The sequence below is a fragment of the Hydra vulgaris genome, chromosome 12 (assembly GCF_038396675.1).
Source record: "Hydra vulgaris chromosome 12, alternate assembly HydraT2T_AEP".
In the NCBI taxonomy this organism is placed as follows: Eukaryota; Metazoa; Cnidaria; class Hydrozoa; order Anthoathecata; family Hydridae; genus Hydra; species Hydra vulgaris.
This window is the reverse complement of record NC_088931.1, coordinates 6,708,189-6,732,057: the sequence shown is the minus strand read 5'-3', so window position 1 is coordinate 6,732,057 and position 23,869 is coordinate 6,708,189. Positions and strand designations below refer to the sequence as shown.

The following is a 23,869-nucleotide window of genomic DNA, read 5'->3' as shown; positions in this document are numbered from 1 at the left end:
CCACTACAAAACCATTCAGGTAAAGAAATATGATTGCCTTTATATGACAATGAAACATAAAGATCTTTATTTACAGTTATTGACTCAAAAACTGTTGGTATGCCTGATTTTTCATCAAAACATAGTTTATAATAAACAACACTATCATAAATTTTTTTAAATGTAAAGCCTGGCGGAGAATGTTGTTCTGTCAAAGAACCAAGATTAATTATTTTATCAACACTTTGAAAATCTTCAAACTCATCTTTTCCTAAATATCTCAAAATTAGTTCTTGTCGGGGCAACTTTGGAACCCTTACAGTTGACGATCCACTTATTTCATTGGTTTGAATAATTGTAACTGGAAGAAGATTTCATTTCAAGGTGCATTTTTTTCGTAATTAATAAATTTGTCATCAAAATGGTTCACACAAATAGCTGAATATTTTGATGGAACCCAATCTTTTCTATTAACAAAGTATATCCATCGTTCTCACTAATCAAATTCTTCAGGAAAATGAAATGTTGACTTTTTTGGACCATTAGAGTAACCAGTTTTACAGTTTGTAACAACACATTTATTTACCATTTTATTACTAAAACGAATCAAAAAAATGTAACAGTTATTTTTAAATATAAAGTTTACTTACATTTATTATTGGAATTATCTCCACTTAAGTAACATTGCATAAAAAAGCAGTTCGACTATATACAGTAATAAAAATAGACTGTCTGTGTGTCTTTTTCATTATTACACTCTCTTATGGAATATAATGAAACAGGCAATCAGTCAGAATACATTCACATATTAACCAGTTCAGAATACATTACATATTAAATGACTATAATAGCATGAGCCGATGCATGCAAACAAATATTTATATAGTAATTGTTACAATATTATCATTCAATATTTTATTCAACACTCTAGTATAATATTCTCTGGTAAATATATTGTTGTTGTTGTTAATAAAACCTTTCGTACATAATTTAAAATTAAAAAATAAGCCGTAAAAAACTGGCCTCTTAATTTTTTACGGAAAATGCAACAAATCAGGCCGTATAATAACAGTAGGCCATGGTATTGGTAAATATTGATTTCATACATATTCATCATTTGCATGTCTTCCATTAATGGTTTTACATGTTCATATTATTTTTTTTTATATATATAAGTCTGCATGCATGTTTTTGTAGAGAAAATGTTTTTTTAAGTTTTGTTGGTTGAGTACTAGCCTATGCGATATTCGAATAGTATATGAGACAATGTATTAGGCCAAAATATACAAGTTTCAGACTTTCTGATGTTACATATGATCTTGCCAAACTATAATTTTTCTTTACAAACAATAACCATAGACTGTTGTTAACAATCCTCAGTGGATTCACAAGACGTGTTTTATACGTCTAAAAAGTGCTTTGATATGTTTAAATACGTTTTTTACACATTTAAAACACGATTTGTGTCTACTGGGTCAGATGCTTTTGTAGAATTATCTGCCATCATTTTTTATTTTAACGCTTCGAAAATAGTGTGTAAATCTTTACGTAATATATTAAATCTTGTAAGAAGTCTTAAAACGGTTATAAGAGGTCGTCCACAAATTACGTCACACAGTTTTGACCATTTTAGACCAACTCCACCCCCACCCATTTCCCCTCGCCACAACATTGTAACACTTTAGTAACAACCTCCGTAGGAGTCGTCACAAAAACACTAACCGCCCCCTCGCCCCCCGCCCCCCCCCCTCCGCTCCTCTAAAGTGTGACGCAATTTTTTGATCTGGTGTTTCAAATGTGATTAAAGAAATTACTGCCAAGTTTATCAGAGCAAAGAAATACCGAAAAGTGTGGAAACTCTACTTAAAAAAGTAACGGTCAAGAATCACTTCAAGAGGCATTATAGTATTATTTGTATTAGAAGATTTTACCAGAAAACAGTGGAAACTTATTCAAATTAGAAACAGAAATTTCTACCTCTGCTACTCATTGATACAACAAGTCAAAAAAGAATGTTACCCTGATAAGGAATCAATACAAGTAACTAAAACTGCAGTTGAATTTGATCTACAAGCATTACTTGACCACATCACATTGCGCCTATATAGATATGTTTTAAAGATTTTAGAAAAGTGTTCAGAAAAATGTAACTTTAACATCAAAATAAGGCTATGATTAACTTGGATTTAACAAAGCGTTTACATGTTTTTTTTGTTTTTTTTTTGTTTTTTAGTTTTATTTCGTCAATTTGCACACATTTTACAATGTTATCCTTAAGATCTAATAAATATATACAAATGCAATCTCACTGGGGCAAGTAGAAGACAAAATGTCTTATCATCAAGCCCCTTCGTGAAATAGAGAAAAATATAATTTTAAAATTTCTAATATAATACAAAAGAGTGAATCAAAAAAGTTTAAAAAGAAATAAAAAAAATTAAAAATTAAAAATTTTGAAAAAAAAGTTATAAAGTTTGCACAAAAGAAAAAATCTTTTGAATAAAAAAAAAATTTACAAATTGGTACTTATACGGTTATGTCTAGATCATATCCCACTCGCAATGATTTTACGGTATTAGGATTTTGCCGAAAAACTAAATAGTGGACTGGAATGCTGCCTTTCCAAACCGAAACTCTCAATCAATGTGTTTTCACTTTACTGTGCCTATCCCTAAATCAGTGGTTGTACGTACACTCCACTGCGCCTATCCCTATATCAGTACATATGTGTACACTCACTACCTTTATCCCTAAGTAGTTTATGGTTCGGCAAATTACTAAACTCGTCAAAATCATTGCGAGAGGGATATGATCTAGACACAACCTACTTATCATACCGTTATATAACTTAAATATAAAAATAACTTAATGCATAACGAAAATATAAAAATTTACAAATCGGTATATACTACTGTGATCAAAAAGTAAGGTGAATTTTTAATTTAAACTTCCCGCCTTATTCGAATCGTCCAATCTTTTTTATTTTTAAGTTGGTAGGAATGTCATTAACATTTGCGCCAAATTACATGTCAAACTCATAATTATTTTTTTTTTGTTTACGCTTGTTTCTGAAGTACCAAAAGTGCATTCGGCGATTTTCACAATGTCTAATTTTGTTGAGCAAAGAAGTGCTATTAAATTTTGTTTGCGGAATGATATTTCTGCTGCTGAAACGTATCGAATGTTGCAAAAGGCCTTCGGTGAAGAGACTATGTCTCAAAAAAATGTTTACAAGTGGTACAAAGACTTCAAAGAAGGCCGAGAACTTGTTGATGACTTGGAACGCTCCGGACGACCATCGACTTCGATTGATGATCGCCACATCAACAAAATCAAAGAATTGGTGCTTGCAAATCGTCGGTTAACCATTCGAGACCTTGTTGACATGGTTGGAATATCATTTGGGTCGGTGCAAGCGATTTTGAAGGATCATTTGGGCCTCAGAAGACTCAAATCACGTTTGGTGCCGAAATTTCTCAATTTCTTTGAAAAAGAGCGTCGCGTTAAAATGTGTGAAGCAATGCTTTCTACAAACAAATTATTACTGGCGATGAGACTTGGGTCTACGCATACAACCCTGAAACAACCGACCAATCGAGTGAATACCGTGAAAAAGGCGAGCCGAGACCGAAGCAACCATGTCAAAGTCGCTCAAAAATCAAGGTCATGTTGACTGTTTTCTTTGATTATTGTGATGTCGTGCACTACGAATTCCTTCCAACTGGCCAAACTGTCAATGCGACGTTTGCGTGAAGCTATTCGCAAAAAGAGACCGGAATTATTGGCCAATAACTCTTGGATTTTGCACCACGATAATGCGCCTTCGCACACAGCACTGGTTCTTCGTGAGTTTTTCGCCAAAAACTCTACCCATGTTGCTCCACAACCACCGTATTCGCCCGACTTCTGGCTGTTCCCAAAGCTCAAGAGACCACTCCGGGGAAATCGTTTTGAGTCCATTGAAGAGATCCAACGTTAATCGGCACGCGCATTGAAGGCTATCCCTACCGAGGACTTTTCGGCATGCTTCGAAGACTGGAAAAAATGTTGGCAAAAGTGCATTGGGGCCGGGGGGGGATTATTTTGAGGGGGATGATACAGATTTGGAAGAATAAATAAAGATTTTTCATTTTATAAAAAAATTCACCTTACTTTTTGATCACAGTAGTATACATATACACATTCAATACAATACGTAATATATATTTATATACATTTAAATATTTAAAAGAGATTTAAAATTTAAGAAGGTTTAAAACATTTCAAAATTTAAATTTATCTATTTATATTTTTTATACAAAATTAAAACAGACAGACAAAAACATCAAAAAAAGATATATCATAAAATAAAATTATTTAAAAAAGAAAAAAAATGAAAGAGTATGTTTTGTTTAAATTTAGTATTTTATTCAAAAGGTGTTTTGTCTAGTACATAATCCCGAGAATCTTTGAAACTTTATTCTCGACTAACTTTATTTGGCTTTTCCAATTTAAATGTTCTGGAAGTCATTTCATGACATACCATTAACGCTGTTAAATTTGACATTTATGCTCATGAAACTGTTAAAATGTATATAAATCGGTGCGGTTTCTACCCCATGTCTCCGACTCTGCAAAAATTTTAAATGTATGGTGCTGAAGTATTAACTCGTGCAATCCTTCACTGTTCAGTTATCTGAGGAGGCACCTGAAGCCCGAAACAAACGCTTTTGGCAATACAGACAAAATTTTGGGTGAAAATTTTCTTGTATTGATTTTTGTATCAACATAGACGTACTAAATAGACTGCTATTGAGTTCAGATCAATAGGTGATAAAATAAAAATAGTTAAAAAAACGGCACAAAAAAAAACGTTGTCTTTTTTGAAAGAGGCAGTCGCTATTTATCATATTAAATAGCGAATAACTCATAAATTTAAATAAAAAATTAATTATTGAAAAACTGTTTTTTTTTTTTTTAAATAAACAATTAATTTTGATTAAATACTGTGTTTAAAATTAATAAATTGAAAAAAAAAAAATCCATAAAATATTTTTGAGTGGTTTTATTATACAAATGCTCCACTGTTCGCCGCTAAAATCAATTAAAGTTTTCCGTAAGATTTTTCAGTGCCATAAGTTTAAACATCACTTTCTGCGTGTTGTTACTTGCACTGTTATTCTTTTTATCGACTCGGGCAAGAAAGGGTTGTTCTCTCCCCGTAAACCATAAAGTTGAGTAGAGTTGGAACTCAGCTTTTTATTACCGTCTCCACGCATCGGTAGCGCTTTTTTGATAATTGACAATTTAACAACTTATCTGATATTAGTAATATTATGAAGAAAAAAAAGGCTAATTTTGTTAATTTTATGCTTTAAAATTTGTCTAGCCAAAACAGTTGTTTCAATAAAAAATTTTCAGATAATAGTTTGGGACGTATTTAAGGTTAGTTTATTGCTTTAAACTGTAAACAAACTAAGTTGTTGCAAAACATGTCAATTTTGAAAACATATTTGATGGTATACATATGGTAGGCATACATAAACTATTTTTTTAGTTTTCATACGTATTAAAGGTTGAGCTTTTAATAATTTAAGTTACCCATAAAAAATGTTTTGCATTTGAAAATGATAAATTTAAAAATACATATGCGTTATAAACAAATTTTTTGTTGAGAAATTTGATACAAAATGACTAAATAGTAAATAAAGTTACTAGGTTGACTAAATAATCAGATAAAATAGACACTCACGTGTAAGTGTTCCAAATTTCAAATTAGTTGCAATATTTTAACAATTTTTGTTTTGTTTTTCTAATGTAAATATTTATTTAACAAAGAAAGATAGATCCTTTATATATTTTAAACTAAAAGACGAAATTTTTTATAGAAAAAAAAAACTGTTAGCGAATTTTTAATAAAACACTGTTAACTATATTTATTGATAAAAGAGTGGAAACGGAAAAAAAATGTAGCACTTATACATTTACAATACTTTAAATTACAACGCAAAACTTTAAAATTTTTCGTGATTTAATTCGAAAACTAAAATCGAAAAAAGGCGCTTTTTAGGACTAAAAATGGTAAACTGATTTGGAAGCGAAATAATTCAAGCAGCCGTGGCACAATATCAAAAGTTGTGGCTCAGAAGCAAGAGATTCGAGGTTTGTTACCGGCTCTGGCCAGATAAGCAACATTAGCAAGGAAGAAGGCGTGAAGTTCTTGGTTAAATGTTCTTCCGCGGTACTTTTTGATAAGACCGTTTGGTCATCTTGAAGCACCTTAAAAATTAATTAAAAAAAAAAGTAATACAGTTTAAATATTTAATTACCATCAAAGCTCTTAAGACAATTGGTCAAAATTATTGAATATTAGTGGCGGCGGGAAAGTTAGAACTTTCATATGCATTCATAAAACGCTTATATAACGTTATAAACGCAATATAAATGAATCCGACACTTTCTGTAATGAACTTTGAGAAAGTGGAAAATAAAGAATCTAACAATGCACAACAAAACTGTAAAAAACACCATGTGATAGGTAAACGCTGTTTGAAAGTAGAAACATTAGTTATGAGTTATTACAATATTCGCGTTTTCACGCAATTGAAAATTGCGCGAAAACTCTAGCTTTTGGAGCAAAAGCACAAATAATTGCAAAAGGTATTCAGATTTAGTTATTAATAGATTTTAACTTGGATTTAAAACTTTTAAGAATTTCTCAAAATGGAGTAAAATTGCGTGTACAACTGGGTTATTTGAACAGAAAGACACGTAAATAAAGTTTTTTAAACTAAATAATGCAAGCTAACACCGCGAAAAAACATATCGTTAGATATGTTTCCATAAACAGCCTAAGGAATGTTTGAATTACTTTATATCAAATGAACCGATTGATTGGAATGATTTAATATAATGGAGCATTGAAATCATTAATGTAGTAATGAGTACAAATATTCACTATGTAAATAAAAATAAAAAAAGTTAAAAAATACTAAACGTGCTTAAAAAAGATTCCAATCTGAGATTTAATAAACTTGTTCAGGTAAATCATTTGAGCGTGGCGAACTTATGGCGTATTGTGTGAGTATTTCAGAGTTTTTAGAATAGGCGCTGGCAATATGGAATACCACCACTTTGTCTTTATCAAGTTCAAAATGTACAAAGTTGGTACAGTCCAATAGTAACGGATCATCTCCTATTCCGTGATAAAAATTTTCACTTTCTGAGGTAAATTCAGAATACGCTCTAGATTTATGTCCTCCTATACACTCATTTAAATTTTTTTCTACTTCGACACTTTTAATGCAATTAAAATCCTTTTCGTGACCGTTTAACGACTCAATTGGTTGACACAATTCTATTGGCTCTGTTAAAGAACCATTTTCACTTAATGAAAACGACTTAGGTTTAGCTATGACATCAATTGCACAACTATTAACATGAGGGAGGGTTAATTGATCAAGAACATGACACAGATGCCTCAAGTTAAGAATCGGAATCCCGTTGACTCGGTATAGTTGAATGTTCGCGAATCCATCGTATCCTGCAGTCAGTTCAGAAGCTAGTACCTTAAATAAAAATTAACATTTAATCAACATACACACACATATATATATATATGTTGTATGTATGTATGTATGTATGGTATGTATGTATGTATGTATGTATGTATGTATGTATGTATGTATGTATGTATGTATGTATGTATGTATGTATGTGTTAATTAATTTATTATATATTTTTGTGTATATATATTTGTGTGTGTTAATTAATTTAAAAAAAAAACATTTTGAAATTTCATTAAGATACTCTAATAGATGACTACCCAGCTAGCACACATACGTAGATGAAAGGTTTGAACAATGTTGCCAGTTGTGTTGGCACAACATTGGTCGCCAATTTTTGACTAGTATTTATTAGTGTATGTATGTATGTATGTATGTATGTATGTATGTATGTATGTATGTATGTATGTATGTATGCATGCATGCATGCATGCATGCATGCATGCATGCATGCATGCATGCATGCATGCATGTATGTATGTATGTATGCTAGCATGTATGTATGTATGTATGTATGTATGTATGTATGTATGTATGTATGTATGTATGTATGTATGTATGTATGTATGTATGTATGTATGTATGTATGTATGTATGTATGTATGTGTGTGTTAATTAATTTATATATTTGTGTATATATATATATTTGTGTGTGTTAATTTAAAAAAAAAATATTTTGAAATTTCATTAAGATACTCTAAAAACATAAGTAAATAAAAATACTTGACTAAGAATAACAACTTCCTGATCTTTTTTCTCTTGGACCCCGTATAAAATACGATCGCAAAGGCGAATAGGGCCTTTTCTGCCCCAGTCTTTTCCATACTGATGCAACATATATGGTTGAGACAAAGCTACAAATACTAGCCCACAATAAACAACATAACTAAAAAAAAATTTAATGCATATTTTTTTATAAATTTAAATGTACTTGCAATTTTAGCGGGTCATTAAGGTAAATCAACATTCCACATGTTTCATTGTAATCTTCAAAATAAAATACCTTGGCCTCATATCATACAACTGTGGGGGTACAAGAAACGGTAAAGTTGTTAAGCATATCTCAACTGCTTTGATTTCACCTGCACGACAAATTATAGCTTGAACTTTTTCATTTGGAAACTTAGAGTGAATCAAATAATTCCACAATATACGCTCATTCCCACGAAAAGGTACCTAATAAAAATAATGCGTTAAAAAACAAACAGGAGAGAGAAAGAGAGAGAGAGAGAGAGAGAGAGAGTAGATGAATAGTGCACACTACACAAAAATAGTATAAAATTTTTTTCTACTAGTATATCATAAAAAATACAATTACTGGAATAACATAGAAATTGCAACTACTGGAATAATTATGGAAATTACAACTATTGGAATAACACGGAAATTACGAACAATGGAATAATTATGAAAATTACAACTACTAGAATAACATGGAAATTACAAATTATGATATAATTATAAAAATTACAACTACTGAAATAACATTGAAAATACAGCCATTAAATTAAAACACAGAAATTACAACTACTGGCGTTAGTATGGAAATTACAATTACTGGATTATTACGAAAAATATAACGACTTGAAAAACATGGAAATTAAAAATACTGTAATATTAATTGAAAATACAACTACTGAAAGAATTATAGAAATTACAACTGATAAGGATGATCTGTTGACTGACAGATAAAGATAAAAGCAATCATATGTCCATATAAAAATTGACATATTGTGATAGTGGCAACAAGATTTCCATACATCATCTCATAAGCTCAAGCGAAAGTTATTTTTTATTTAATTGTTAATTGTGTCCTATTAATAATGTTTGCTTATTTAAACATTTAGTTGGTAATATGTTTTTTTTTAATATATAAAATTATACTCAACGTTATCATACCCCCCCCCCCCCCCCACACACACACATTTAGGCTATGATGAGTTTAACTCAGCAACATAATATAATTCTAGAGGACATCATGGTACACTGGACAATTATTTAAGACATTTACACACACAAAAGGTAAATAGAAAACTGTTCCATTATCAGCAATGGTCAAACCAATTTAAAATATTTTATACAAAAATAACAAACAAGTAAACAACCGTTCCATTATCAGCAATGGTCACACCATTGAGAGACATCAACACATCACCTCTTTGTAAGAAATCATAACTGCATGAAAGTTTTAATGTAGTCGAAACAAGAATTCCTGTTTCCTTAGGTGAAAGTTTAAAATAAGTTCGCATATGCTGACTTTCAATTGGTTGCCAACGAATACCTAAGTTACACACACCAGTGAATGTATTATGTTTTTCTATATCTGTTAAGAAATGATTCACTACAGGACTCTAAAAAGAAAATTTATCAAAAATATCAAAGTGTCTGTTAAAAAATATAACTAATCTAAAAAACAACTGTAACTTACTGGTATTATGTATCCTATATTCTCTGCATTATCTAAAGTCTCAAATGCAATACCAACTACTTTACCGTCTTTGAGGGCTGGTCCTCCACTATTTCCAGCATTAATTGCAGCGTCAATCTAAACACACAAAAAAAGACATACAAGCTTAGACTAATTGTACTTTAAAAAACATCCTCTTCCCTTTATAGCCTTCTAAATTCTGCCAAATGAAAATTTTAAATTTAATCATTTAAAATAAATAAAACTAAATTCCCAAAGTTTATTGTACAATAGTAGAAAAGAATAAGCTATGAAAGATGGTGATATATCTAAAAAAAATAGGGAGAATAATGAACACATAGATATGTGTTGTCACTAATAAAAAAAAATTTTTTGGCAGATGTTAGGATGTGCTTGTCAAAAAACACTAGAAAGCTAAAAAAAATATCTCAAGATTGAGAAAAACTGACCAGATGCAACCAAACAAATCTTATTTTATATATACCATACTACAAATACATATTTCAAAATATCAAATTTAACTATGTAAAAATATAGGCAAAAAAGAAAAGAAAAAGTTTAGTAAATGTTTAAAAGGTACAAAAAAGATATTTACAGGAAAACATTTATGGTTAAAAGCCTAATTAGCAGACTATTAACAAAAATTTTAATTTTGGCATAAAAGTCATCAATGATTAACATAAAACATTACTTGTATAGCAAGAAGATGAGTGCCAGAATGTGAATATCTTTGTATATCAACTCTAGAAACTACACCTCTTGTCACACTAATGTTATCACCTCCAGTTGGAAAACCTACAACAACTACATCTTCTTCTAACTCCGGAATATCACCAAACTGTAAAGCTTCTAAATCTTCCCAGAATGCTTCATCAGCTACTCCAACCTAAAGTAGTTTAAAGCAAAATAAAAGAAATAAAAAAGAAACATTTATACTAATTAAATAAACTAATTATATAAAGCATAGGAAAGATAACCTTTAAAATGGCTTTCCAAAGCTTGATAAACATGTATTACTAACCATTGCAATGTCAAATTGATGGGCAACATGAATGACATGTGCAACATACTTTTTAGCATCACCATGTTTTCTTACATGAATCTAAACAAATGGATAAATCATTAAAATAAATAATAAAGGAATAAATCAAAACAGATGAAAAAAACAACAATGCTATTTAAATAATAATTAAAAAAACTTTCATTTATCATTTATATATTGTACTTATCTAGTAATGTTCTAGTAAAACGTATTTTTTTTCTAAACATTTTTGCTTTTAACAAGGCTGCAAGCAACAACTATTAGAGTTGGAAGTTACTGGAAGAGAAAAAATGAAGATTGTAGAGCAAGATAACGATTGACGGACCACTAAAATGATTGCAAATTATATAAATCAGGTAAGCAAGATAAAGGAAGCGAATTCCAAAGATCTGATGTTAAAACTGAGGTAAAAAACTATATGAATAAGAGCTTTTGGAGCACATAGGAACAGTCACAGTAAAAGGATGAGACTTCATTGAATGACGAGTAACACGAGAATGAATTATAGTAGATGGCACAATAGATGCTAGCTCTTTAGAGCAGTGCCCATTATAGTATTTGTAGGTAAAGAGAAAGAGAAGCAACATTACGACGATGTGATAATGATTGGAAGTTGACTGCAAGAGCAGGTCCAATTATGTTTACAATAGGTTTTTGCATCTTGTCTAAAAGAGAAAAGGTATCATTAGAAGATCCACCTCAAATATGGCACCTGTATTCCATACAAGGCCGGATTTGATATTTATAGAGATAGAGAATAGAATCCAAAGTAAGAAAGTGTCGAGCTCAATAAAGAGATGCAACCTTAGCAGATGCTAATTTTGCAACAGATTTGATACATGGTTTCCAAGAAAGATCAGAAGTGTTAATCCTAGAAGATGAAGGGTGGATGACTCATTGAGTACATTACCGCTTATAAATATAGAAAGATCTAAATTATTGCGATAACATTTGGCTGAAAATGATTGAGTTTTATCTGAATTAAAGTTCACCAGCCACTGTGAGCCCCATGCTGGAGCAGAAGTGAAATCCATTTCAAGCTCAAATGCTCCCTCCAAGCAATCAGAGAGTGTTGGCTTCTTATCATGACAAGAATAAATAGTAGTATCATCGGCAAACAATGCCACCTTAGATGTGAGAATATCTGGAAGATCGTTAATGTAAAGTAAAGAGTAAAGGGCCAAGGATTGAATCTTGAGGAACCCCTGAAGTTACAGAATATATAGAGCGCTGTCCATCGAGGACAACTTTTATAATAGGATTGGAAAGGAAGGATTTAATAATCTTAAGGATGTTCCCAGATATACTGTAAGAAGAAAGCTTATGGAGAAGACCAGCACGCCAAACTTTATCAAAAGCTTTAGAAATGTCAAGTGCGATAGCCTTAACCTCATCACCTTTATCTAATGCACGATAAAACCTATAGGTTATTACTGTTAACAAATCAGCTGTAGAACGAGCATGGCTATAGGCAATGACTGCACCCCAAATCATAATTGTTAAACAGACTACTCAACAGAAAGTAGAACATATCAAGTTTGAAGTGAGTTTGGTGGCCACCAAACATTGACCTTGTTTGTTTAACTTGTGCTTTGTCTGACACATTGTCACATTTTAACACTCCAACCCTTGTGTTCTTTGCAAAACTTGAGGGGAATCATGAGTATTTTTTTGAGAAAAGCGTTGATTTAATGGAAACAGTGCAACCAAAGATTAAAGTTCAATTTCTTAAAACTGTGTGGCACTAACATTTACAGTAGGACGCAGATGAGTAAAAATTTGTGAGCTTGATATCTTTATTTAATTCACAGCCTGTTGTTGGGCTTGCCATGCACTTAGCTATTGCCACTTGGTCACTAAAAAACATGCAGACCAAAAACTAATTGCTAGATTATTCCAAAATTATTCCTATATCTTCGTATCTTTTTCAAAAAGGTCTTGGACTAGACATACTAGTACTTTTATTTTACAAACATCTTAAAAATATCACTAGCAGAAAAAAACTCAAATCATTTTAAAAAGTTTTGCGAATTTTCCATTTTAATGAAAATTTAGGAATGACCAAATAAATCTCCATGACGTTTCCATAACCAGTGGTCATCCTGTTTTAATGTACAAATTATTTAACACAAAAGATTGGTTGTCATGCCTGAGAAACTTATGATGACTTACAAGTTAGTAAAGTGTACAGTAGTCAAGACTGAATATTGCCATTTGAAAAAACTGTTTAATTTATTACACCTAGTATTTTTTACATTATAATTAAGTAAAATTTGAACTTGTGTTTAAAGTAGGTGTTAAAAAATACTAGAAAACTATATCATAATAATATAAAAAATTAAAACTTGATATAAATATATAATACATAAGTAAAATATGGGTACAAAAAATGATTCATATTTTAGGAATTTTAAGTCTTAAACGGAAACTTGACACATGTTATTTATCAGGTTGTATTTATTTGCATTGTAAACATTATTTTGTTAATACTAGTGATGTGCCAGGTACCCAGTTTGGACACGGGAGCCGAATAATTTGGCTGTTTTCCCAAGTAACTGGAATTGGCCATTTTGTTGCAGTACCTGGTGCCGGGTGTTTTAAAGGAAATTTTTATTAAACATTAAAACATAAGTACTGCAACTATTTGTTCAAGTGGTAACTAAGTGTTTAAGTGTTAATTTAGTTTAAACTTCAGCTAATAAACTTCTTGATGTAAGTCTTAGAGTGTTATGGAGACAATAACCACAAAGCCCTATTTACTCAATATAGATGCGTCTCACTTAAAATATTTTTAAAAATATATTTTTGCAGAGTAATCAGAAGGAAACTAATTTATACAGATATTTGAATAGCTTCTTTTTATTGTGTGAGAGAATTCTTTCACAAGAGAACTTTTTGAAGTTGATAGAGTTAATTTTAATCTTAAAACTCTTGATATTTTTGGCATTGAGGATATCAGACGACAAGTTATTCCAAATATTAAGAACCTTGAGGGAGAACAAATATTTACGGATATTGAGTGAACACTTTAGTTTAACTTGATATATTCAAACTTAATTAGTCCAAACTAGTCAGCGCTATTTTGTGAAAACAATTCAGTGCTAGAGATTTCACAAGCTTTTATTCCAACTTTTTAAAATAGACCTGGTGCTGGGTACCCAGACTTGGACCTGGTATTTTCTTCCAGGTACCTGGAATCAGGGACATAAAATGGTTCCAGCACATCTCTAGTTAATATACTTACCAGCTCATTTGTCACATTCTGCAGCCACTAGATGTTGGTGTTTTTTGTCATGTCAAAACTTTTTACATTGGTGAAGTTTTAACATGTGCATAAATAATCACTGGATTTCAAAATGGCAAAATATTTTACTCAAAATCAATAAAATTGATCAAACAAAAACTATAAATTGTGAATAAATAAATAATAACACCACAATATGGTTATAATATTTCAATATGAGACTTCATCATCTAAATCACAACAATCTATACCAGTGCCATCACCACCAACTCTTGTCACTGCTTTGCAACAAATGTTTCTCATCCAACATGTTGACACAAATAATAAAAAAAAGTGTAGACTTGCTAAGATTCAAAAGACAGTGTCTCAATAAACTTTGAATACTTGAGAGATTGAAAAATGCTGACAGCAAAAATACAGCTAAGAATGTAAGTTTGATAATAAGCAGCAAATGAATCAAGAAATCTCCTCAACAACAAAATTAAAATAATAGCAAGAATAGCAGCTCCTCAACAACAAAATCAAACAGCATCAAGTGTAAAAAATGTCATTACTTTAATGGCAAAGCTTTAACAAGTTTTATTGCACCATCTAACAACTCAACTCAACCCTCTCAACAACTTAGCATCATCACAAAATAAAATTTCTTTTAATAAAACACCTCTTCAATGTTCCAATAAATTTGTGCGCACACATATTTAATAGTATGTCATTGTTCCTTATGCGCAAAGTCGCATGAAAAAAAGTAAATACACAGATATATAATGAAAGCATTTTTGAAAGAAACAGTTATTTACATGTTTACATGAGATTTCTTTTCTTTTTTTCGTAATGAAGGCATTGATTTTGTTTTATGTAAGTTTAGATAAACCATTTTATGACTAAAATTTATACTGTTTATATGTTTGTGTTATAGAATATATATGAAATAAATAAAATTAAAAACGAATTTATATGTGGAGTGTAAAAGCTCTCAAAATGCACAATGATATATATATATATATATATATATATATATATATATATATATATATATATATATATATATATATATATATATATATATATATATATATATATATACCAATGTTTTTTTTCTTGATTACAAATATTATATAATACAAGCATATATACTGTAAAGATTTTAGACTTGAAATGGTTAAAACATAAAATTAAAATTAGACCAATGTCTTTTTTATGGAAAAAAAAAAAACTTAAGGAAACAACTGTTCCTATAAATGTTACTTTCTTAATTTATATGTGTATTTACTTGTTTTCATGTGATTCTGTGCATAAAGAACCATGAAGTACTATTAAATAAGCATGCAAGAAATTATCAGAACTGTGAAGATGCGTATTGGTAGTTTTTTTATTTTTTATTATCAGTTTTTTTAATTTTTTTTTAGTGTTCTTTTGATTACAAATAAAATTGCATATTTAATTTTCCCCAAATATAAGGATTGAATGAAACAGTTTTTTTTTCAATTAAATATAGCTTTTAATAGTTTCTTAAAAAAGAAAAGTTCTTTATCCTATTAAAAAATATATATAATTCTTAATTATTTAACTTGACCCTATTTCATTCTGTAAAAATTATTTGTATAAGTAAAAAGTAATAATTTTTACAAATATTTATGCTTATATTAATATTTTATATTAGGCTACAAAAAATAATGTATGAAAACATAAAAAAATCACCTTAAATAATGTATGAAAACATAACAAATCAACATAAACAATAAAAAAAACCCAAACAGTATCAATACTTTTATGTACTTACTGACTTTTGGTACGCTACTACATGAGCATTTGTAAGTATTCTACGATTTGAAATGACAAAACCAGAACCTTTAGATTGTTGTTGTCTCTTCATTTGCCACGGCATTGAATAATTTGGAGTTGACATTTGTACAAAAAGCTTTAGAACAGATCGCATTATCTGATGTAAAAATTTGTATTAATTAATAACCATTTTAACTTTATTTACACTTTAAAAATCTGAGATTTTCTATGCAAATTATTTAAAATTTAATTAAAAAAAAAAGCAAAAAAGTCATAAAGAATTTCTTGAGAATAGCTAAGCAATAAACATCTATAAAAGTCGAAAATCTAGTGACGTCAAATACTGAAACCAGGAATGTAGAGTCCCAAAAAGGACTCCAGATTTAAAAGTCTCAAAAAGATTACTTCTTTCTAGTTTTTGGTATCCAGGAGCTTTAAAAATATAAAAAAGCTTACGGGCTATTAATGGGGAAAAAATCAAGACTTATAGGTCAAAAGAAGAATCAATTTTTGAACCCAGAGTCCTTTGGTAAAACGGCAGCTAGGACCCTTGTCTTTAAAACAATAAGTTCCAATTCATTAAATATCATAAATTTTTTTCTTATAGCAGATCATTAGTCAACCAACATGATTAGAGCTTCTGGATACCAGAGACCATAAAAAAATAAAGTTATAAAGCCATAGTATTTTTGGGAACTACGCATCCCTGACTGAAACCCTCAAGAATTAAATATCCTTAAAAAAACATCTTTACTGATGACTTACTTATCTCAACATCCTTAAGAGGAATTATAAAGTCTGAATATTGCATTTGTAAAAGAAAATAAATTGTGCACAAAATCTATGTTATAATTGATACAGGTATTTGCAATGCTTGATCTAGACTGAGCAATGAAAGCCCACAGAAAATAATGAAGCATTTCTATTGAAAATACTTTTTATATAAAGGAGGATAAGTAATAAAAATAAAGAAAACCAAACAGATGTTCAGAATAAATACAGATTTATTTTAGGAAGAAAAAGCTTATGCACAAATCATAGTCAACAGTAAATTTATCATTAAAGTATACCTAAAATAAAACAGAACACATAAGTAACCATAGTAACCATAAATCTTTATTAAATACAAAAGTTTAACTTACTTTAGAAATTAGATAATGTTTTCTATCTTATTTAAAATTTAAGTAAAAAAAAAAAAAGCAAAAAAGTAATAAAGAATTTATAGAGAATAGTTAAGCAATAAACATCTACTAAAGTCGAAAATCTACAGAGACATCAAATACTGACCCTTTCAAGAATTAAATATCCTTAAGAAACATCCTTATTGAAACTCTCAACATCCTTAAGAAACATCCTTACTGAAACTTTCAACATCTTTAAGAAACATCCTTACTTAAACTCACAACATCCTTAAGAAACATCCTTACTGAAACTCTCGACATCCTTAAGAAGAGTTATACCGATGTACTGTTAAAAGTCTGAATATTGCATTTGTCAAAGAAAATAAATTGTGCACAAAATTTATTACAAATATATGAAATTAAAGTCAAGCTAAAAAAGTTCAAGATCAAAAAGACAAACAAAATGATCAGTCAATATACCATTCTAAAACTACGCTTGCAAAACAGTGTTTACAGTAGAGATAATAAACTTTTATAATTTTAATGTCTAATCTAATGCTGCAGCTGCTGCTGCCGTTACTCATTTATGTGTGTTTGCATAGAATTCGTGGCAGCCATAACAGCCAAGTTAATGGTAAGAAAGAGTCTTTTAAAAATTTTTAGGGATTTTTAAAAAACAAAATAAAACATTTTTGAAGTTCTATAAAAAATGAAATTTTTTTATAGAACTTCAAAAATGTTTTATTTTGTTTTTTAAAAAATCAAAAATGATTAAAAAAAAATGTTCTATAAATTATTACTTTTATAAAGCATTGCAACAATATCTCATTAAGTTTGATTTTATAGCATTTATTTACTGTTTTATAAAGTTATTCCATCTTTTGTTTATTAAATAGTGTAAAAATTGGTAGATTAGTGTGTCTTTGTGGCTAAAGTGGTTAGCTCATTGCGCTTTTAAATATAATGCAACGGCTCAAATCCTGTCACTTGCACATTAATTTTTTTTCATAATTTTTTCTAATTTTCTAAAATACAAAATAAAACTTTTTTAAAGTTCTATTAAAAAGATATTATATACCATAACAAACAAGAGAGAGTTTTTAAAAAAACTTTTTCAATAAACATCAAAACAGAGGTAGAAGTTTTTTACGCATATGTCACGATATAGATACTTAAGTTATTGAGGAGCTTAGGTAATTAGTTAAGTCTGCGCTTTTAGCACACATTACAATGACAACTTTTTTATTATAGGAAAAAGGATTTTACATTTTTAAGACACACTGACCATGGCAGTTCACATCTTTTAACTTTTAAAATATTAAATAATTCAATAATTTTAAACCGTTCAATAATTCGCTGCAAAAAGCTAAACTTATTTATTGAGAAAAAAAATCCTAAAAAAAGAAAACAAAATTGTAACAAATAACAAACTTTAATTAAATAAACTAGAGAAACTTAATAAATTAAAAAAAAAAAAAAATTTTAATTTTTTTTCTTTAAAATTTTATACAACTTTTGTGTTCTTTTTTTTAAAAATGTTGTTGTTTTTAGCCGCTGAGTTTAATACAACTTGAGGAAAAAACATATTATCTTTTATAACAATTTAATACTTTTGATATGCAATTTATTCACGATTTTTATCAGTCTGTATGTTTAAGAAACTAATTTGCAATGTACGCTAGAACTATGAGAAATTTTGTTAATTTTTTTTCTTATGTCTATTCATTTTTATTTCTTTTTGCATTTAAAATTATTTTTGCTATATCTGACATTTTTTCTCTTATTACTTATATATAGGAAAATAAGAAAATAAATTTCTATTTATTTGTTTACTAAATTTTGTAATGACGGAAGAAATTGAATAAAATAATAACATGGTTTCTTTAATATATGTATTTACCACATTTGATGCATGTCTGAAATTGTTTTATTTATATTGCCCAATATCCAACATTAATACAAATTATTAGAGGTAACGAACATTACGATTGCTCTTTTTGAAATAATATATTTAAAAACTTAAAAGAAAGTTGAAACAAAGTGAAAACAATCAAATATTTTATATTTGAATATTAGTATTGATGACTTTTTATTTTTTTTTACATTTTTTTATGCTCAATGCTATTTAATTGAAAAAAACTCAATGCTATTTAATTGAAAAAATTTTTTTACAAAAATGTTTTTCAATTAAATAGCATTGAGTTTTCTTGCTTTCCTATGCATAAATAAAAACAGTAAAGTTTAGCAAAAAAAATGAAAAACAAATTTAAAAATTGTCCATGTTTCTAATGCAAATAATAAAGTATTTCCTTAATATAACTGAATGAAAAAGGTAACAAAAAAGTGGTATGTCAAAAAATATTTTTACTTTCGTTATATTCTTATATTCTTTTTTCATCAACTTTTGGCAGTGGAAAATAAGAAATGTCCTAAAAAAAGAAGACAAAAACAGTAAAGTATTTAGGTATATTATTTTTTTGACAAAATTTTTCTTTTTTTTTTAATATTGAATTTTTATTAGTTTATTTTATTCAGATTTTCTATTTCCTAAGGTCTTTATTTTGTTTCTTTGAGTATTGATGTTTTATTCTCTCTAGTTTCTTATAGCTTTATTTTGCCGCAAGTTCTTAAAATGCTTACTATATAAAAACGTGGTCAAGTTGTCTAAAAAAATTACTTTAGGTGTGAACGAACAAAGCCTGCGACCGCAGGTGCTTCCTGGGAAGACGTATGTACCCATTTTTAATAGAAGTTTACAATTTTACAATAAGAAGTAATAAAGTATTAAACATTAATCATTAACAAAGTAATCAACAAAATAATTAACAAAGATTTGACAGATTTTAATTTTCTACCACTTTTCTGCTGCCAAAATAAAATGACTATAAAAAGAATAAACAAAGAAATGGTCGGTGTTGAATAGACCTGCATTATACGGGTCATGGTAAGTTCATTATTCCGCATGTCTTTATGTCTAACTCCAAATGTTTTTTAAATTTTTTATACCGATTGTAATTGAATTGCTTTTGTTAAAAGGACATAAAAATTTTGTCAAAATAAGTTTGATATAGTTTTATATTGTTTGAAAATAGACTCAATTTGTGTTAGCAGGAAGTTTCTAACTGTATCCATAATGACACAATAAACTAGCAAACGTCTGTAGTTTACATTAAAGAAGGGCATGTTTATTTTTATTTTTTTAATTTTATTTATTTATTTAAAAGAAGTTCTAATGGACTTATCATAGATTACTGCGGAAGAGTATTTGAAAGTAAGTTCATCCCTCCTTCCTTAACAATGTTTCAAAACTTGCCCATAGGTGGCATTGAACCACGGATCTATAGCTTCTGAGGTAAGTGCGGTTAACCACCGCTGATAAATAGCAGTTCGAGCAATGACTACTAAAACATTTAAAAAAATTTTAAAGTTAATTAAGTTATAAATTATTTTTTTATTCATAACTTTAAAAGGTAGACAATATGTATAGATTTTCTACCGCTTACTAAAAAGTTTGATTTTTATCCCCCTCAGATATAATTTGGTCAAGAAATACAAAAGAATGTATAACCTTAATTTATCTGACAAAAGAAAACTTTATGAGTTATGGAAAAACATTTTAAAATGTAATCAACCATTAAAAAAGAAAAAAAAAAAACTATATACTTGAATTTTTTTTTAAATATGCACAAAAATAATTACATGATGTCTTGTGTAAAAATTTTTTTAAATATTTAATGGTTCTTGAATTAATAACCTATTTCCTTTATTAGTAAGAGTGCAACGCTTAGTGCAGGGTAACATTAATGAAGAGATGATTCATGAATAAGATATCAGCAACCTTCATGCTGCTAAAGTTGCAATTTCTACAGCCAATCTTACTCAAGAGTTAGATGCATTAACTCAAGAAAGAATACATATAAACTATATTTATTATACAACCAAAACACAGTGTCCTGCTACTATCAAAACTCGATTATCAAAATCATATTGTATCTTCAATTTCAAAAATAAAAAATGAAAAATACAGAATACAAAAATGCAAGATAAACTTGGATTTTTGTATTCTAATTTCATAATTAAATTAAAAAACAAAAATTATTCAAAACATTAATAATTGAGTGTATGACCATGATGCCACTAATCATGCATCTGTTCAGCTAATAAATTCTTCATAGGGAAAATTTTTAAATGAAGTTAACTATTATTAACACCTTCTTAAAAGAACAGCTCTTGCAGGTCTGCATTAAAAATAATTGATACCCAAAGATTCTTTCCCCATTACAGAGGAAACAGATTGCATATTTTTTTTACATAAATGTGGTATATTTATCCAGCACTACAACTTGTTAAAATTTAAAACTGTTAAAAACTGTAATGGTGCTTAAAATTAAAATTTTAAGCACCAGTACTGTTTCATGTAGATGGCTACAAAGTAGTTTAGAAATAGTTTTTAATAATAAAACAGCTTTAAAAAAAATGTATTTCTTAGGGCAATTGGGGAGGACTTTAACAAGGCCATGAATAACTTTATTTTATCAGTCAGTTACAGGAAGTTTAAGTCATATTAAAGAAATAAAATTGTTGAAAAAAGTGTTAAAAAACTTTTATCATGTAAAAGACTAATTTTTTATTGAGTACAAAAAACTATTTAGAAATATAATTGAAAATGATTAAATCTTTGAAGCAACAAAGTTCCTTCAAAGACAAAAAAATTAAACAGATGATTGTTTATCAGCTATTATTTTTGTTTTTGAAAGACAGTATAATAGATATTTTAATCTAGAGCAATCAGAACAACTTATAAAAGAGATGCAGACAGCTAGGCTTTATAATATTGATGCAGAGGAAGTCATGAGCACTACTTTATGTTTTTTGTCATCAAAATTAAGAACAATAAAAAAAATGTAATTGATTACATTGAAAAATTAGATAAAAATGAAGAAATAAAAATTGCAATAAACGAAGCCAAGTAAAAAAATATTTTTGAAAGCTTGAACTAAATTTTTGTAACATGTTAATAATTTTGTAATATGTTAAGAAGCGAAAAAAAAAAAAAGAAGGATAAAGCCAGAAATACATTGGCCAATTAAACTCAAAACCTTAGCTTGTCATATATTTCAACAGCATTTTAAAAACTAGAGTTTAAGCAACTATCAGACCTTTTTGATATGGTATCAGATACAGTAGTTAGTAAAAACATTTGCCATTTATAATCTAACTCAGAATTGCAAGAATAAGTTCTTCATTTTGATAAACTTGAAAAAATGAAAGCTTACTACAACAAAAAGTAGCTTACCCGAAAGATTCTACTATCTTTCCACTGGTAATAATGCAGTGGGTTACAACATTTCAAAATATGAACTTGCTGCAGACACAATTTATGGAGACCTTATGTTAATCAGAATTTTAACTGTTGGTTAATATTATAAAAAAGGATATTTTCATAGCCAAATATTTTTTAAAAAACATTGGCTTAAAGTCTTTTAATTATAACTTTCAAGAAATAATTGAGTATAACTGGTAGTTTGTATAGAAACCTTTTTTTTTCTTTTACTGCATGTGTATTTATTTTATTTAAAAGTATAACCTTTAAAAAATTATTTATTTCAACTTCCAAACATATACACCACTAAATATGCCTTTCATTCTTGCTACCCTAAAGGCGATTGATGCTTTCTTTAACATTCTATTGATTACTAATTTATCAACAAATAAATTATCAATTTCATCAATTTATATCATTAATTACAAAAACATTTGTCCACTTTGGACAAGCGACAGTAGCAGAGGTACCCCTACCCACTCCAGACATATTGTATTTATCCCTGCTACTTAAATGTTTTAATTTTTATCAGCTTTTAATTGATACCAAATTTATATAAATTGGGTCACTTTTATGGAAGTTACAATTAATTTACGTTGATAATTATAAATTAGGATAACAATTATTCAACTTTATCTATAAAAATTGTGTGCTTAAAAAAAATCATAACTTTCTTAAATGATATCAAAAGATAGTAAGTTTGGTATCATTTTTTTAGTTATTAAAAACTGCTTCTAATAATATTTTTGAATTTAATACCACAAAATTTTTTTTTTTTTGGCTTCATATCTACATTAAGTACTACTGTATTACAGTATTTCAATATAAACAGTATACAATTAATTTATCCACGCTAAAATTTATCAAATTTATTTACATTTATCTTATAGCTAATAAATATTCGACTACAAATAAAAATCATACTTTAACACTCGTATTTGCTTGTTTAACATCCATGTTAGCTTTTTCTGTTTCAACCATTTTAATAAAACTAATTTCTATTACATAAACTTTTTATCAATACTTGTGCGAATTAAACCAAACCCAACTAGAATTCAATATTTATAATAATTTTTTTATATCTTCCGTTTAAATTCCGTTTTATTTCTGAAATTGTATACAATACAATTTTTTTTTTTAATTCCGTACTGTTAAGGGTTGTTTATTTTTTCCGTAGTGATAAAAAAATTTTGTGCCGAAAAAATAAGATACAGAAGACCTAACTACAGAGTGGTCATAAATGCTTTAAAATCCAAATAAATTCCAAATTAATATACTTTAAAAACATACTTGAAGTACTTAATTTCTATTCCTCAACAACTTTTAAAGCTTCAAGAAAGTATGCACAGCATTTTTTTTCTCTAATTAAAATTTTTTCTCTCTGAATTATTAAAATAATGCATCTG

General features: G+C 28.5%; 2 protein-coding genes across 3 annotated transcripts; one reads left to right on the top strand and one right to left on the bottom strand.

Moving 5' to 3' along the window:
- The first annotated feature begins 3,082 nt into the window (after positions 1–3,082).
- LOC136087914 (protein GVQW3-like) lies at positions 3,083–3,652 on the top strand. Its single transcript, XM_065811539.1, has one exon. It carries the CDS (start codon positions 3,083–3,085, stop codon positions 3,650–3,652), a length of 570 nt encoding a protein of 189 aa, XP_065667611.1.
- Positions 3,653–6,848: 3,196 nt separating this feature from the next.
- LOC100210718 (uncharacterized) lies at positions 6,849–23,641 on the bottom strand. Of its 2 annotated transcripts, none has more exons than XM_065811375.1 (9): positions 23,388–23,641; positions 16,018–16,176; positions 10,929–11,053; positions 10,643–10,837; positions 9,952–10,068; positions 9,629–9,874; positions 8,527–8,699; positions 8,247–8,409; positions 6,849–7,526 (listed from the first exon to the last, which is right to left on the bottom strand). In XM_065811375.1, exons 3-9 carry the CDS (start codon positions 10,959–10,961, stop codon positions 6,984–6,986), a joined length of 1,470 nt encoding a protein of 489 aa, XP_065667447.1. In that variant the 5' UTR covers positions 10,962–11,053; positions 16,018–16,176; positions 23,388–23,641; the 3' UTR covers positions 6,849–6,983. The 2 variants fall into 2 exon arrangements, with proteins under 2 accessions (XP_065667447.1, XP_065667446.1); XM_065811374.1 differs by having other exon boundaries at positions 10,973–11,053; positions 23,388–23,613.
- Positions 23,642–23,869: the final 228 nt, after the last annotated feature.